Source organism: Rhinoraja longicauda, chromosome 13 (assembly GCF_053455715.1).
Source record: "Rhinoraja longicauda isolate Sanriku21f chromosome 13, sRhiLon1.1, whole genome shotgun sequence".
NCBI classification, from domain to species: domain Eukaryota; kingdom Metazoa; phylum Chordata; class Chondrichthyes; order Rajiformes; family Arhynchobatidae; genus Rhinoraja; species Rhinoraja longicauda.
Window position 1 is genome coordinate 45,916,355 of NC_135965.1, and position 16,800 is coordinate 45,933,154.

The following is a 16,800-nucleotide window of genomic DNA, read 5'->3' on the forward strand; positions in this document are numbered from 1 at the left end:
AGGACTGGACAATTTAGATGCAGGAAAAATGTTCCCAATGTTGGGGGAGTCCAGAACCAGGGGCCACAGTCTTCGAATAAAAATTTCACCCAGAGTTGTGAATTGTGAAATTCTCTGCCACAGAAGGCAGTGGAGGCCAATACACTGGATGAATTTAAAAGAGAGTTAGATAGAGCTCTAGGTAGGGGCTAGCGGAATCAAGGGATATGGGGAGAAGGCAGGCACAGGTTACTGACTGTGGATGATCAGCCATGATCACAATGAATGGCGGTGCTGGCTCAAAGGCCCGAATGGCCTCCTCCTGCACCTATTTTCTATGTTTCTATGTTTCTAATTATCTATGATCTGAAGAAGGGTCTCAACCCGAAACGTCACCCATTCCTTCTCTCCAGAGTTGCTGCCTGATCGACCGTTACTCCAGCATTTTGTGTCTATCTATGATCAATGTCTGAAGAAGGGTCCCGACCCAAAACCTCTCCCATCCTTTATCTCTGGAGATGCTGCCCCACCCACTGAGTTAGCCCAGCACTTTGTGTGTATCTTAAGCACAACATTATGTAAGTTTTGGTGTAGCTGTCTTCAAGATTCAAACGTGAATAAATATCATATGCATGTGTGCTCAGGGATCAGAAGGAACAGGAAGTTCACACCTCACACGTATCTGTATTAAATTCCATCAACCATTCTTCTGCCCACCAGGCCAATCGATCCAGATCCTGCTGCAATCGTTCACAACCATCTTCACTGTCTGCAAAACCACTTGATTTTGATGTTTTCGATTGAAATTGAGTTTAAGTAGGATTCTAGATAAAGTCCCAGAGAGTTGTGAATCTGTGGAATTCTCTGCCACAGAGGGCAGTGGAGGCCAAATCACTGGATGGATTTAAGCGAGAGTTAGATAGAGCTCTAGGGGCTAGTGGAATCAAGGGATATGGGGAGAAGGCAGGCACGGGTTATTGATTGTGGACGATCAGCCATGATCACAATGAATGGCGGTGCTGGCTCGAAGGGCCAAATGGCCTCCTCCTGCACCTATTTTCTATGTTTCTATGTTTCTAGGTGTATTCTAGAAAACTCACCTTAATACCAGGTCAAGCTTACAAGGACAATTTAATTTTGAATTTGATGTTTTCCAAGATCACTGAATAAAGAATAAGATCACTGAATAAAATCAGAAAATATTCTTAAGTAGCATTGAAATAATTCACCCAGAAGATTATATGCATCACTCTTTATTAAAATAATAAAATAATGATACCCTTTGTAAAATAATTTAATCTTAGGCGGCACTAACGTAATTCTCACCCAAAGGATTACATGCATCGTTCTTTATTTCACAGCTACATGGCTCCAAATGAACGCTATCTCCCGTGGTTTTCATGAAGTTTGACCCACTGTCCATTCCTGCTAAGGAATGTTAATCTGATTTGATTTATCTGGCTCATCTTTCTCAATCTGGCTTTATTTATCAATCCATTATATGGTGAGGTCAGTGGTCGTTGTAAACCAAGATCCTTGATGTTCCATTCATCTCATTGTGCCATTATTATTTCCACTAGATTCTCGTTCATATTCACGGGCGGCGCAGGTGAGGAGCTACTGCCTGACAGAGCCAGACACCCGGGTTCCATCCTGACTTGTCCGTATGGAGTTTGTACGTTCTCCCCGTGACCTGCGTGGGTTTTCTCCAAGATCTCTGGTTAACTCCCACACTCCACACACTATAGGTTTGTAGCTTAATTGGCTGGGTATGAATGTAAAAAAATTGTCCCTAGTATGTGCAGGGTGGTGTTAATGTGCGGGGATCGCTGGTCGTCGCGGACTCGGTGGGCCGAAGGGCCTGTTTCCGTGCTGTATCTCTAACCTCAATTAAACTAAATATTTGTTCTATGGGGTTCTACTTAAGTTTAAAGTAGACACTCAATACAAACAAATCACTATAGAAACATAAAAACATAGAAAATAGGTGCAGGAGTAGGCCTTTTGGCCCTTTGAGCCAGCAGCGCCATTCAATATGATCATGGCTGATCATCCAAAATCAGTACCACGTTCTGGATTTCTCCCCATATCCCTTGATTCCCTTAGCCCTAAGAGCTAATGACTGTTATTATAATAATTCTATCTGAAGACTATGATCAATTGATCAACTTTATCATCAGTATGCAGGACTCTGTGTTACTGGATTATTGCATGGATTTCATGAGCTATTCAGTGGAAATGGATCAACTGCAGCTGGGTAATGAGATAATGTTGGTGTCATGTTCAGTACAGATATTGTGGGCTGAAGGGCCTGCTCCTGTACTATAGTATTCTACAGTATCCTATTCTATAGTATTCTACTGTACTAAAATAACGCTCTACAGAGCATTTGACAGAACTGGGCCTGTATTTGCTGGAGTTTAGAAGAATGAGGTGGGGACCTCATTGAAACGTACAGAATTAGTGAAAGGCTTGGATATAGTGGATGTGGAGAGGATGTTTCCACTAGTGGGAGAGTCTAGGACCAGAGGTCACAGCCTCAGAAATAAATGGCGTTCTTTAAGGAAGGAGATGAGGAGGAATTTCTTCAGTCAGAGGGTGGTGAATCTGTGAAATCCGTTGCCACAGAAGGCTGTGGAGACAAAGTCACTGGATATATTTAAGGCAGAGATCGATCGATACTTGTCAGAGGTTATGGGGAGAAGGCAGGAGAATGGGGTTAGGAGGAGACTTGATGGGCTGAATGGCCTAATTCTACTCCTATCACTTATGATCTTGTGAAACTCTGCCTGTCCCGCTGAGTTACACCAGTATTTTGTTTTCTATAGTACTGTTTGGCTTCGGTAAGTGGTAAAATTGTCCCCAGTGCGTGTGGGTTAGTGTACTGAGATCTCTGGTTGGCGCAGACTCAGTGGGCTGGAATGGATGGATGGACCACATTTTGGGTCAGGACCCTTCCTCGGACTCTGAAGGAGGGTACCGACCTGAATCTGCGCGCCTATGCATTGCCTCTACAGATACTGCCTGACCCGCTGAGTTCCTCCAGCACTTTGCTTTTCACTCAAGATTCGAGCTTCTGCAGTTCCTTGAGATCCCAGCGTCACCACTGCACTGTTCCATGACTACTTAGCATAACATTGGAGAGGTCACACAATGTTTGCACCGTTTTAATTTCGAGCAGCGAATGCAGCGAATCTAATTAAGAGGCAAGATGTACCACACGTTTCTTATTTTTGTATTGCTCAGACAACCAAATCAATGTACCTGACAACTGACAGTTTCCAAATACCAACTACAGCTCAGTGAAGTACTGTGCAATTTTAATCATGTAACATTTTCATAATGTCAACTCCTGGGCATTTCGTGATAACATCAGTCATTCCAAGGACAATAGCATACTTCAGCAATATGGATTATTTCAAATTATTGAGGAGATGATTAATGCCAGTTTCTTTATCAGGCATTTTTAAAATAACAACAAACTATTGACATATATGTACCACTGCAAAAGGAACTAGGCTTCTTTAGATTTTAGAGATACAGAACGAAAACAGGCCCTTCCGCCCAGCGAGTCCGTGCCGACCAGAGGTCCCTGTTGACTAACCCACACGCACGAGGGACAATTTTACAACTTACCGAAGCAAATTAAAGTACGAGCCCGCACGTCTTTGAAGTGTGGGAGAAAACCGGAGCATCAGGTCACAGGGTGAACGTACAAACTCCGTACAGACAACACCTGGGATCAGGATTGAACCCGGGTCCCTGGCGCTGCGAGGCAGCAGCTCTACCACTGCGCTACTGTGCTGCTTCTATCTTGCTTCAGATCGTTCACCTTGTTGGTAGTGAAGAGCCTTGCGTGCCCCCATGATTCCGAGAGCGAATCTGTCGGAAGCACTGGCTTCTGGTAGGGTCACCCATGGCGGTAAGGTCGAGGATGAGGGTCCAGACCAAGAACAATCCAACGTATAAGACCTCAACGGCAGACCAGGCAGACGAAGTTATCTTGAACTCAACGGCTGTGAAGGCGGATGAAGGCTGCAACAGATCTATCAGCTCCAATCGTCTTGGTTCCCTTGCCATTGGAATTAGTTGATTGATTTGTGAAGGACCGTGTGCTTCTTGGAGTGCAACATCAAGAACACGTTAAACAAACACACGCACAGGCGTCTTCGTTCTGACATCGGAACGTAGACCATCATCCTCAACCTCGAGGGATCGCCACGACAATGACGATCTTGCTACAAATTCTTTGTCACGCAACTGTCTGGGTTTTCTTGAGAGTCTTTGGCCGTTCCAGGTGCGGTCTGCAGAACTACCTGTACATCCTTCCAGGATAGGGAGGCCAGACCTGTCCACAATGCTCCAGATGCTGTCTCACCACGACCAGGACATCTCCACTCTTCCTTACCTCTACATCACCTTCCAAGAAAGCCCAATGTGTCATTTGCCTACTTAATTGATTACCAGACCTGAATGCATAGGAAGGAACTAATTTGCAGATGCTGGCTTACACTGAAGATAGACACAAAATGCTGGAGTAACTCAGCGGGACAGGCAGCATTTCTGGATAGAAGGAATGGGTGACGATTTGGATCGAGACCCTTCTTCAGACTGACAGTCAGGGGAAAGGGAGACACAGAGGTAGAGAAGGGTAAGGTGTGAAAACGAGACATCAAAGGGGACGAGGTTCAAGGAAAATGTAGAATAGATTATTGTTAGCTCGGGGAAGGTGACATGAAGTTAGAGAAGTTGATATTCATACCGCTGAGGGTGAGAGCTGCCCAAGCGAAATATGAGGTGCTGTTCCTCCAATTTGCGTTGGGCCTCACTCTGACAGTGGAGGTGGCCCAGGACAGAAAGGTCAGTGTGGGAATGGGAGGGGGAGGTAAAGTGTTGAGCAACCGGGAGATCAGGTAGGTTTAGGCGGACTGAGCCTTAGGAGGTGTTCTGAATCTGGTGTTCTGAATGTTGGGTGAACTGACCAGCACTTATCATTCTGGCTCTAATGAAAAAGTCCTGAAAATGTTGCACTTTGCTGCTGTATTTTTTAAAGCATGCAATAACCCATTATGACTTTTTAACTACCTCTCCTGCCCCGAACGAATTAAATTAATTTTGCAGATGTGTCATTTGATCATATTTATTTCAACATTTTTTTGCTCATTAAAAACGTATATTTTTTCCACGTTTTTTTAAAAATATTACCTTGGGTACTTTCCAATCTCCACTTTGTGCTCAGCAAAATCTTCGTTAAAAAATAAACATTTAATTTTCTGATATTTTATCTTTTTTGGGGGAGTTCTGTTTGATGACTTCACAGTCACCATTTGTCATTGGAATGCATTAGAATTGCCCCCCTGGCATCAACTTACACTGATGAAGGTACAACAATCAATGCCAGACATTACTACATCATGGCAGCCAGCTTTCTCTGAGCAGCACTGCAAGACTTTGGCCCGTATTTTCTCTCTTCCAGGTTCGCCTCAATGCTTTACACTTTAATTTAGAGATACAGCGTGGAAGCGCCCACCGACGATCACCCGTACGCTAGCAAGATCCGACACGCACGCACTGGGGACAATTTACAATTTTACCGAAGCCAGTTAAACGACAAATCTGGGCGTCTTTGGAGCGTGGGAGGAAACCGCAGCACCCGGAGAAAACCCACGCGGTCACGGGGCGAACGTACAATCTCCGAGGTCAGGATCGAACCCGGGTCTCTGGCACTGTGAGGCAGCAACTCTACCGTTGTGCCACCGCGCCGCCCTTTGCTAGTCGATCTGCTGCTGGATCATATCCACAGACTTGGTCTACAGGGGTCACAGTTTAAGAAGAAGGGGTCAGCCGTTTAGGACTGAGATGAGGAAAAAGTTTTTTACCCAGAGAGTTGTGAATCTGTGGAGTTCTATGCCACTGAAGGCAGTGGAGGCCAATTCACTGAGTGTTTTCAAGAGAGAGTTAGATTTAGCTCTTCGGGCTAACGGAATCAAGGGATATGGGGAGAAAGCAGGAACGGGATACTGATTTTGGATGATCAGCCGTGATCATATTGAATGGCGGTGCTGGTTCGAGGGGCCGAATGGCCTACTCCTGCACCTATTTTCTATGTTTCTATGTTTGATTTAAAAGACAAGGCTTGTGTGACTTATTGGTGCAAGATCCAGATGCAATAACCCCCCAAGCAGGTAAATAATTGAAAACACTCTAGCTAGTGCATCGATATTTGGTGTGGAAGGCAGGAAATGCAATGGATCACATTCTCAACACTATTCACTCTAGGTCCACTACAAAGCTGGTGGGACGGGATAAATGAGTAGGAGCAGAGTAATAAAACAGACCTTGTGTGACAGCAAAAAAAACAATCATTTGTGGAAATGAGAAATCAAAGAGATTGTGGAAAGGCAGCCATAACTGAGCGGTCCAGCTACGATTTATATAGCATGACTTATCACGGTACGTATGGGAAGGAACTGCAGATGGAGATACACCGATGATGGACGCAAAAAGCTGGATTAACTCAGCGGGGCAGGCAGCATCTCTGGAGAAAAAGACCAGGTGACGTTTTGGGTCGAGACCCTTCTTCAGACTGACCGTGGGGGGGAGAGGGAAAACAGGAGATATGAAAAGGTACATAGGACAAATGAATGAAAGACATGAAAAATCACACATCAAAGCCAGCAACAGTGGTATAGGAAAGGTGGAGCCCACAACGGTCTGTTGTTGGCTGTGGGGTGTACAGTGGGCTGCCCCTGAAGTTTACTCCAGTTCCAATTTGATTTTATATTTGATTTTCATTTCCATGTTTTAGACAAGTATAACAGTTCAAATGTAATATATTTTGAGATTTTTAATAAATAATTAATTTTGTACAAATTAATTACAAAAACAAAAAAAACAAATAATCGCCACATTTTCAGGTTCTTTGTCAATTAAACTGTTTCCAAGCCTTGATAAAAAGAGTTACCGTGTGGGTTTCTACCTGAACATGTTTTCAGTGACAGTGGAGCTTGGCGAGGCTTTCTGTGCCTCCACTCCTTGAGTGCATCTTGGAAGGCCATGGCCGACTGTTCTTCATCAAAGCTGCCGTTGAGTAGCGATCCAACTTTGCCAGCCTCTGCACTCCTGCTCTGTGCATTCAAAGCCGGTTTACCAACTTCTCCATCAACGGTAAGAATCTGCGGCATAGAGCAAATTGCCATTTCAGGAAACTAAGCAAATAGGAAGCACTTTATTTGAGTTTTGAAACTTAGGCTGCTCCCAACCCGTGGTGGCGGTACAGCTCAGTGGGGTGGAGTTGCTGCCTTACAGCGCCAGAGACCCGGGTTCGATCCTGGCTACAAAATGCTGGAGTAACTCAGCGGGACGGGCAGCATCTCAGGAGAGAAAGAATGGGTGGCGTTTCGGGTCGAGACCCTTCCTCCCAGTCCTGACTACGGGTGCTGTCTGTGTGGAGTTTGAACATTCTCCCTGTGACCACGTGGGTTTGCCCCGGGTGCTCCGGTTTCCCCCCCTCACTCCAAAGACGTACGGATTTGTAGGTTAATTGGCTTCTGTAAACTGCCCCTAATGTGTAGGATGCGAAACGGGAGTAGCATGGAACATGGTGTGAATGGGTGATCGATGGTCGGCGTGGACTCGGTGGGTCGGAGGGCCTGTTTCCTCTCCCTCTCTCTCTCTCTCTCTCTCCCTCCCTCTCTCCCTCTCTCCCTCCCTCTCTCCCTCCCTCTCTCCCTCCCTCTCTCCCTCCTTCTCTGCTAGTTTTGGAGATCGTCGGTTTCCTCCCACACTCCAAAGACGCACAGGTTTGTAGGTTAATTGGCTTGGTAAGAGTGTAAACTGTCACTAGTGCGTGTAGGGTAGTGTCAATATGCGAGGATGGCTGGTCGGTGCGGACTCGGTGGGCCGAAGGGCCTGTTTCCACACTCTATCTCTAAAACTAATCTGTGACGCCAAAGATGTCCTCAATCCATTCTGCCACAGAATCCTTCCAGCATATTGCTAGTGCCTCCTGCCATTGTCTGCAAGGATTCTGTGGCTGAATGGATTAAGGACATTGTTGGTGGCGCCACAGTGCTGTGGCGTTCCTGGAGCCTGGCTGACCATCTCCTGCAGCTTGTCATGGGGCTTGAGTTGTCCACGTCGGTGACAATGCAAGCTCCTGGCGATGAACCCGATGATCAAGAGTCTGATTAAAACGCTCGGTTTAAATAGTCTGTCCTGAAATGGCTGGGAATGGTTCACAAAGTCACATTTGAGAAAATCCAAAAGCCGGCCAAATGAATCAGCCAGAGGCACGATCAGTATAATTGAAAAATAATTTACGGATGTACTGGAGTAAAGTGCTCCCTTGCGAAGAGCCATGAACAGCACTTCATATTTCGCTTGGGCAGCTTACAACCCAAAGGCAGAACTATTGATTTCTCTTACTTCAAGTGACCCTTGCAACCCTTTCAAGACGACCCAAGTCGTCGTACCAGCTTCAAAGTCGTCGTGTTGAGTCTCATTGTCCATCACTAGTTTTCACCTAGCTCACAGCTAACAATGGCCTGTTTCCTTTATCATCGTTACTTTTTTTGCATATCTTTCATTCATTTGTTCTATATCCCTCGAAATCACCGTCTATATCCCTTGTTTCCTTTTCCCCTGACTCTCAGTCTGAAGAAGGGTCTCGGCCCGAATAGTCACCTATTCCTTTTCTCCACAGATGCTGCCTGCCCCGCTGAGTTACTCCAGCATTTTGTGTCTAGCCAGGATAATAAGCAGTTCCAAGTTGATGGCCTGATGTTCCGATCCGTGTGTGTTATGGCAGTAAGTTTTACAAAAATCTGAACAGGATGGAGAGACAGGGTAGCAAATCAATTCCTTCTTTAATTTAGGAAGGAATCGACACAAAATGCTGGAGTAACTCCGCGGGACAGGGAGCATATCTGGAGAGAAGGAATGGGTGACGTTTTGGGTCGAGACCCTTCTTGGCTTAGTTTAGTTTAGCGATGCAGCACGGAAAAAGGCCCTTCGGCCCGCCGATTTCATGCTGACCAGCGATCCCTGTCCACTAGCACTATCCGACACACTAGGGATAATTCACTATAGAGTGGATGTGGAGAGGATGTTTCCACTAGTGGGAGAGTCTAGGACCAGAGGCCACAGCCTCAGAATAAAAGGACGTTCCTTTAGGTAGGAGATAAGGAGGATTTTTTTTAGTCAGAGGGTGGGGAATCTGTGGAATTCATTGCTACAGAAGGCTGTGGAGGTCATCAATTGATATTTTTAAGGCAGAGATAGATAGATTCCTCATTAGTATGGGTGCCAGGGGTTATGGGGCAGGAGAATGGGGTTGAGAGGGAGAGATAGATCGGCCTTGATTGAATGGCGGAGTGGACTTGATGGGCCAAATTCTGCTTCTATCACTTTATGAACGTGAATTTATATCAATTATACCAGCTTTAATTTTATTACTAAGCATGCAAATTATTCAGCTCCAATTACCAAGCATGCAAAAGTACACCAGTTAGTTCTGTGGTCACTGCTCCACATAAACCCTTTTCAGTTCATCCAATAACCTTACCTCAGCATTTTGTTGTGGAGTTATCATAGATGAAAGTTTTCGTCCTGAAATAGGTTTCTTTGGAAACTGCTTTCGATTCACAGGAGATTCATCAGATTCAATTTGTTTTTTAAATTGGCTGACTGATTGCAATGAATTGTTAGATGGAGGTTTCTCAGTCTGTCAATAACATAAAAGTGAACGGCATCGTTAAATGGGATAAATGTTTCCAAAAAAAAACTCAGCTTAAAGTGGGTTAAGACTTAAGGCTACGGGTGCTGTCTGTACGGAGTTGAATTGAATTGAATGGAATAAATTTACACGTACAAGGAATGTGCCTTGGTGCTCCGTTCACAAGCAACGGCACGACATACAGTAAACAATTAAGAATAAAACATAAAACATTAAGAATAAAACATTATAGTTTAAACATGTGAATAAAATAAAATACCAGAGCAAAAGGAGGCTACAGACTTTTGGTTGCTGAGTAGAGTTTGTACGTTCTCCCCGTGACCCGCGTGGGGTTTTCTCAGAGATCTTCGGTTTCTTCCCACACTCCGAAGATGTACAGGTTTGCAGGTTAATTGGCTTGTTATAATTGTAAATTGTTCCGTGTGCGTGTAGGATAGTGTTAATGTGCGAGGATCGCTGGTTGGAGCGGACTTGGTGGGCCGAAGGGCCTGTTTCCGCGCTGTATCTCTAAACTAAACTAAAACTAAACTAATAAACTTCACAGACACAGCGTGGAAACAGGCCCTTCGGCCCATCGAGTCCGCACCGACCAGCGATCACCCTGTACACTAGCACTATCCTACACACGCGAGGAACATAATGCAATTTTACAGAAGCCAAATGGCCTACAAACCTGCAGGTCTTTGGAGTGTGGGAGGAAACTGGAGCACCCGGAGAAAACCCACGCGATCACAGGGAGAACGTATAAACTCCGTACAGACAGCACATGTAGTCAGGGTTGAGCCTGGGTCTCTGGTGGTGTATGGTAGCAAATTTACCGCTGTGCCTCCATGCCACCCAAATAAACGGCATGTTAGATTTTCATTCGCTCATAGTTTTAAGCCACTTCTTATTTAGCCCGTCATCATGAATATGCCAATAGTCCTCCAAAGGATGTTTACGAATATGGTAGAAAAAAATGACCTGAACAACACAATAGTCCTTGCAACTAGAAATCAGCATACAGTATCTTGAAGATTTGAAACGGTCCATGATAATTAACCACACTACATCAAGTACAAGTAAGGAACTACACATGCTGGTTCACCAAAGAAGACAGAAAGTACTGGAGTAACTCAGCAGGTCAGGCAGCATCTGTGGAGAACATGGATAGGTGATGTTTCACAGAGTGCTGGAGTAACTCAGCGGGTCAGGCAGCACCTCTGGAGAACATGGATAGGTGACGTTTCACAGAGTGCTGGAGTAACTCAGCAGGTCAGGCAGCATCTGTGGAGAACATGGATAGGTGACGTTTCACAGAGTGCTGGAGTAACTCAGCAGGTCAGGCAGCACCTCTGCAGAACATGGATAGGTGACGTTTCACAGAGTGCTGGAGTAACTCAGCAGGTCAGGCAGCACCTCTGGAGAACATGGACAGGGGATGTTTCAAGTTGGGATTTCAGGAAAGGAGGCCGTCATTGGGTATATTTAAGGCAAAATCATCCCAATGCTAATGGGTGGCACTGTGGTGCAAGGGCAGAGCTACTGCCTCACAGCGGCAGAAACCCGGGTTCCATCCCGACTACCGGTACTGTCTGTACGGAGTTTGTACGTTATCCCTGTGATCTGCGGGGGTTTTCTCCAGGTGTTCTAGTTCCCTTCCACACTCCAAAGACGTACAGGTTTGTCGGCTAATTGGCTTGGTAAGAATTTGTAAATTGTCCTTAGTGTGTGCGCAGGGTAGTGTTGATGTGCGGGGATCGCTGGTCGGCGTGGACTCGGTGGGCTGATGGGCCTGTTTCTGCGCTGTCTCTCTAAACTAAAGTAAACTGAATGGTGGAACAGACTCAATGGGCCAAATGGACTAATTCTGTTCCGAGCTCTGTGACCTTCCCCACATCACGGTCCATCAGTCGCTCCGACCTGTTCCCCCTTCCCACATTGAGAAGCGTCAGGTTGAATTTAATTGGGCTTCTACCCAAACTGCCAGCTGCAGAGAAAGTGAAAACAATTTTTTTCCCACAGACAAAGAACGCGAGGGAAAAGATAAAGCAGGCGAAGCAGAAACAGTAAATAGTGTAGACAACAGTTCAGGCAGGAGCTGTTGTGAGAATACCAATCAGTTAACGTTTCAGATAAAGAATGATCAGAAACCACTTCTCCAGCACTGTTTTTGAACATTACACTTGGTTCAAAGAGAACAATAAAGAAACAGTACCCATCCAGTTTCTCTATTCAGTTTCATGAATCTGGCTGGTGTAGTGGACCTGGTTTGGAAATGCTGTTCTGAGTTTACCATGCCTAACACAAATTCCTCGTCCTAGTGTGTAGGATGGGAATAACAAGGAATTAGTGATGGGTTTTCGGCCTGGCGTCGGTGGGCCGTAGGGCCTGTTTCCATGCTCTCTCTCTAAACTAAACTTTCACACAGAGGGTGGTGGGTGTATGGAACGAGCTGCCGGAGGAGGTAGTTGAGGCAGGGACAATCGCAACGTTTAAGAAGCGATTAGACAGGTACGTGGGTAAGAGGTTTAGAGGGATATGGGCCAAACGCAGGCAAGCCTGTAGCCTCCTTTCGCTCTGGTACTTTATTTCATTCTTCACATGTTTAAACTGTAATGTTTTATTCTTAATATTTTAATGTTTTATCCTTAATTGTTCACTGTATGTCGTGTTGTTACTTGCGAGCGGAGCACCAAGGCAAATTCCTTGTATGTTTACATACTTGGCTAATAAAATGTATTCAATTCAATTCAATTCAACTCAAGTGGGACTAGTGCAGATGGGACATTTTGGTCTGTGCTGGCAAGTTGGGCCGAAGGGCCTGTTTCCACACGGAACTGTATGATGCTGTGATTCTATAACTCTCTAACTTAAACTAACTAAAACTAAAGTACAACTAAACAATGTGGGCCATAATATAATCATAACCATCATAATCATAATAGTCCTTTATTAGCCAAGTATGTTTTGCAACATAAAAGGAATTTGATTTGCCATACAGCCATACCAATAAAGAGCAACAAGACACCCAAATAAATTTTAACATGAACAAGGAACCACAGATGCCAGTTTACAAAAAGAGACGCAAAGTGCTGGAAGAACTCAACTGGTCAGGCAGCATCTGTGGAGGGAATGGAGACAGGCGATGTTTCAGGTCGGGACCCTTATTCTGACTTCAGAGTCTGAAGAAGTGTCCTGACCTGAAACGTCACCTCTCCATTCCCTCCACAGACGCAGCCTGAACTGCTGAGTTCCTCCAGCACTTTGTGTTTTGCTGAAGTCTACTGTAAATTGTCAAAAGAAAAGAGAACATCTTAATTCTGCTAGTTTTTGTGAGTATGCGAAAGAGAGAAAATGAAGAAAGAAATTCAATTTTCTAACAATTTTACAATGCACTCAAAGCCATTTTCTTTTGAATATATAAAACTTAAAATGACGTTTTGCTTACATTTTGTGCGTTGTATGTCCTAAACCAATTATTTCCCATTCTTTAATGCCAATTAATGTAAAACCATCTGACCTTGACTCACTGCTGATAACATTCATTTGCAGATTTGCCACAAAATGGATGATAACATATCATTGACTCGACCGATTTTCTTTCCCATTGACTACTGATGCAAAGTTCACAAGAATTCAGAAAGCCTTTGCAAAAATCAATGACTGGCGAGTTCTTAGTCATAAGTTATCTATTATCATCATCCAATGTGCACACATATCTTCAAGGGTAACGATAAAATCGCCATCATATCTGAGATAAAGAATGAGCATGATCGTTGCTCAGTTAATTACAATGCAGACACAAGGAACTGCAGATGCCTGTTTTCAACAAAAAAGACACAAAGTGCTGGAGTAACTCAGCAGGTCATGCAGATTCTCTGGATGGATCACGTTTTAGGTCGGGACCCTTCTTCAGACTGATTGTGAGGGAAGCAAGCTGGAAGAAAGTGGGCGGCACGGTGATGAGGCGGTAGAGTTGCTGCCTCACCGCGCCAGAGACCCGGGTACGATCCTGACCACAGGTGCTGTATGTGTGCTGTTCGTACGTTCTCCCCGTGACCGCGTGGGTTTTCTCCGGGTGCTCCGGTCTCCTCCCAAAGGCGTGCGTGTCGTGATTTGTAAGGTAACATTGTAAATTGTCCCTAGTGTGTGAAGGATGGTCCTGGTGTTCGGGGTGATCGCCGATCGGCACGGCCTTGGTGGGCCTGTTTCCACGCTGAATCTCTAAAGTCTAACATTTAAGGATGGGGGGGGGAACAGGACAAAGACTAGCGAGTGGTAGGTGGATACAGGTGAGGAGGAGTTTTTGATGGACAAAGACCAGAGATGAAAAGATAGAAGATGTAAGACAAAAGGATTGAAGAGTTGAGAATTGTGAAAGCAGACGAAAGAATGTAGGTGGAGGGGGAGAAGTGGGTGAGTTCAGGTGGGGCACAGGGAAGAGAGGGGGGAAAGGGGGGATAGAAGGGGGGGAGGTCAGGTTCATTACTTAAAATTGAGGAATTCATTGTTCATACGGTTGGGCTGTAAGCTACGCAAGCAGAATATGAGGAGCTGTTCCTCCAGTTTGAGTGTGGCGTCACTCTGACAACAGCCTCCAGCCTCCATCCAGTGACTTTGTGTCTTTTTCTTATTAACAATGTGTTGGATTTACAAGTGTGAAATCGTGATTAATTTGTTCATTTCTTGCTTTTGGAAGGCTGAGAATCAAATGTTCACCTTAAAATCATACAGACATTCAACGTTAGTTTAGTTTAGAGATACAGCGTGGAAACAGGCCCTTCGGCCCACCGGGTCCGCACCGACCAGCGATCCCCGCACACTAACACTATCCTACACACGCTAGGGGCAATTTACAATTTCACCGAAGCCAATTAACCTACAAACCTGCACGTCTTTTGAGTGTGGGAGGAAACCGGAGCACCTTGGAGAAAACCCACGCAGGTCACGGGAAGAACGTACAAACTCCGTACAGACAGCACCCGTAGTCGGGATCGAACCCGGGTCTCTGGCGCTGTGGGACAGCAACTCTACCGCCCAAATAAGCAGTATGTTAGATTTTCATTCCCTCATAGTTTAAAAAAAATGTTGTTTCAAAATATCTGACTTACAATGCGTTTAACTTTAGAAAAAAAAACACTTTGATGGAAACGTGCAATAGATTAAGGTGTCTGTACCTGAAATGGGAAGAACCGGTGAAGCTTCAGCGCCCCCTTTTGATGGAATTTAGCAAAGCAACTGGAACAATAATTTTCTCCACACTCCACACAAACCTGTGGGTAGTTCAGGACATGTTTTAAATGAACGTTAACTGAAATGCTTACTAATATAAAAAGACGTAATAATATAAAACTAAAACATTTATGTGAGCCAAAACGCAAATTGGAGAAAATTGGAGAGCATCTCATAAACATAGCACAAAAAGTAAGGGAATTTGTGTTTGGTAGATTATTTCTTTGTTGTAACAATGCTTCTTGGCAATAAATCTTATACCGTTGGAAAGCCTGTTTATTTCCCTTTTAAATGGTGCCACATTTGTAAGGAACATGCATTTGTGGGATGAGCAGCAGAGCTGAGTATATGGGTTGCGCCCATGAAAAATTTGCCAAATCTTCTCTGCCAATGCCAAACAGCTTATTCTGCTGTTGCTATTGACTCTTGTTTTGAGCTTCTGGTACCCCCAGGTGCTGACAAGAATGGGATGCCATCCCACAACAGCGTGTGACCAGGCTGGTGACCAGTATGAGGAGGAGGTGCCAGGCTGTTATGGCTGTGTATGGTTCTTCCACACGCTACTGTGGCTCCTGTTTATTAAATGAATAATTGTTAAATTGCCAATATGTCTTGTTTCTTCAGACTTCAATCATCCAATCCACCAAACAACACCGAACAAGAGTCAATGGCAGAATAAGCTGTTTGGCATTGGCAGAAAAGATTTGGCAAATTTTTCATGGGCGCAACCCATATACTCAGCTCTGCTGCTCATCCCACAAATGCATGTTCCTTACAAATGTGGCACCATTTAAAAGGGAAATAAACAGGCTTTCCAACGGTAGAAGATTTATTGCCATGAAGCATTGTTACAACAAAGAAATAATCTACCAAACACAAATTTCCTTACTTTTTGTGCTATGTTTATGTCGCTTAGTCAGCTTGTAGCCCAGTGGTACAATAGACAATAGGTACAGTAGTAGGCCATTCGGCCCTTCGAGCCAGCACCACCATTCAATGTGATCATGGCTGATCATTCTCAATCAGTACCCCGTTCCTGCTTTCTCCCCATACCCCCTGACTCCGCTATCCTTAAGAGCTCTATCTAGCAATACGAATATTGATATCTCTAACTTCAAGTAACCCTCCCTCTCTCTCCATCCCTCCCCTACCCAAGTCGCACCAGCTTCTCGTTTTCACCCAACAAACAGCTAACAATGGCCTGTTTCCTTTATCGTCGTTACTTTTTTGCATATCTTTCATTCATTGTTCTTTCTCTCTCTACATCATTGTCTGTATCTCTCGTTTCCCCTTCCCGTGACCTCAGTCTGGAGAGGGGTCTCGACCCGAAAAGTCAGCCATTCCTTCTCTCCAGAGATGCTGCCTGGCCCGCTGAGTTACTCCAGCTTGTTGTGTCTATCTATATTTATGCAGTTATTTTTCTATCATCTAGCACAGAATCAGTTAAAAAAAAGAAACAAATGCCAGAACTAACAATGGTTCAATGGTACTTTTTAATGGTATTTTCTTTATTTAATGGTATTTTCTTTATTTAAATAGACAATAGACAATAGGTGTAGGAGTAGACCATTCGGCCCTTCGAGCCAGCACCGCCATTCAATGTGATCATGGCTGATCATTCTCAATCAGTACCCCGTACCTGCCTTCTCCCCATACCCCCTGACTCCACTATCCTTAAGAGCTCTATCTAGCTCTCTCTTGAATGCATTCAGAGAATTGACCTCCACTGCCTTCTGAGGCAGAGAATTCCACAGATTTACAACTCTATGACTGAAAAAGTTGAATGTGCCTCTAACTGAAATAGGGAAAGGTTGTGCAGGCGAGGACTTTATTCCTCGGAGCGCAGGAAGCCGACCATCGATCACCCATTC

General features: G+C 44.7%; 1 protein-coding gene across 2 annotated transcripts in view; it reads right to left on the reverse strand.

Annotated features, from left to right (window-relative positions):
- Positions 1–16,800, reverse strand: part of zbbx (zinc finger, B-box domain containing) — a 60,762-nt gene that overhangs the window by 31,270 nt on the left and 12,692 nt on the right. For both annotated transcript variants that reach the window (XM_078410075.1, XM_078410074.1), the window contains exons 7-9: positions 14,875–14,970; positions 9,545–9,703; positions 6,959–7,154 (exon numbers count right to left, since the gene is read on the reverse strand). In XM_078410075.1, the coding sequence (XP_078266201.1) occupies positions 6,959–7,154; positions 9,545–9,703; positions 14,875–14,970 (451 nt within the window). The remainder of the gene's footprint in view (positions 1–6,958; positions 7,155–9,544; positions 9,704–14,874; positions 14,971–16,800) is intronic.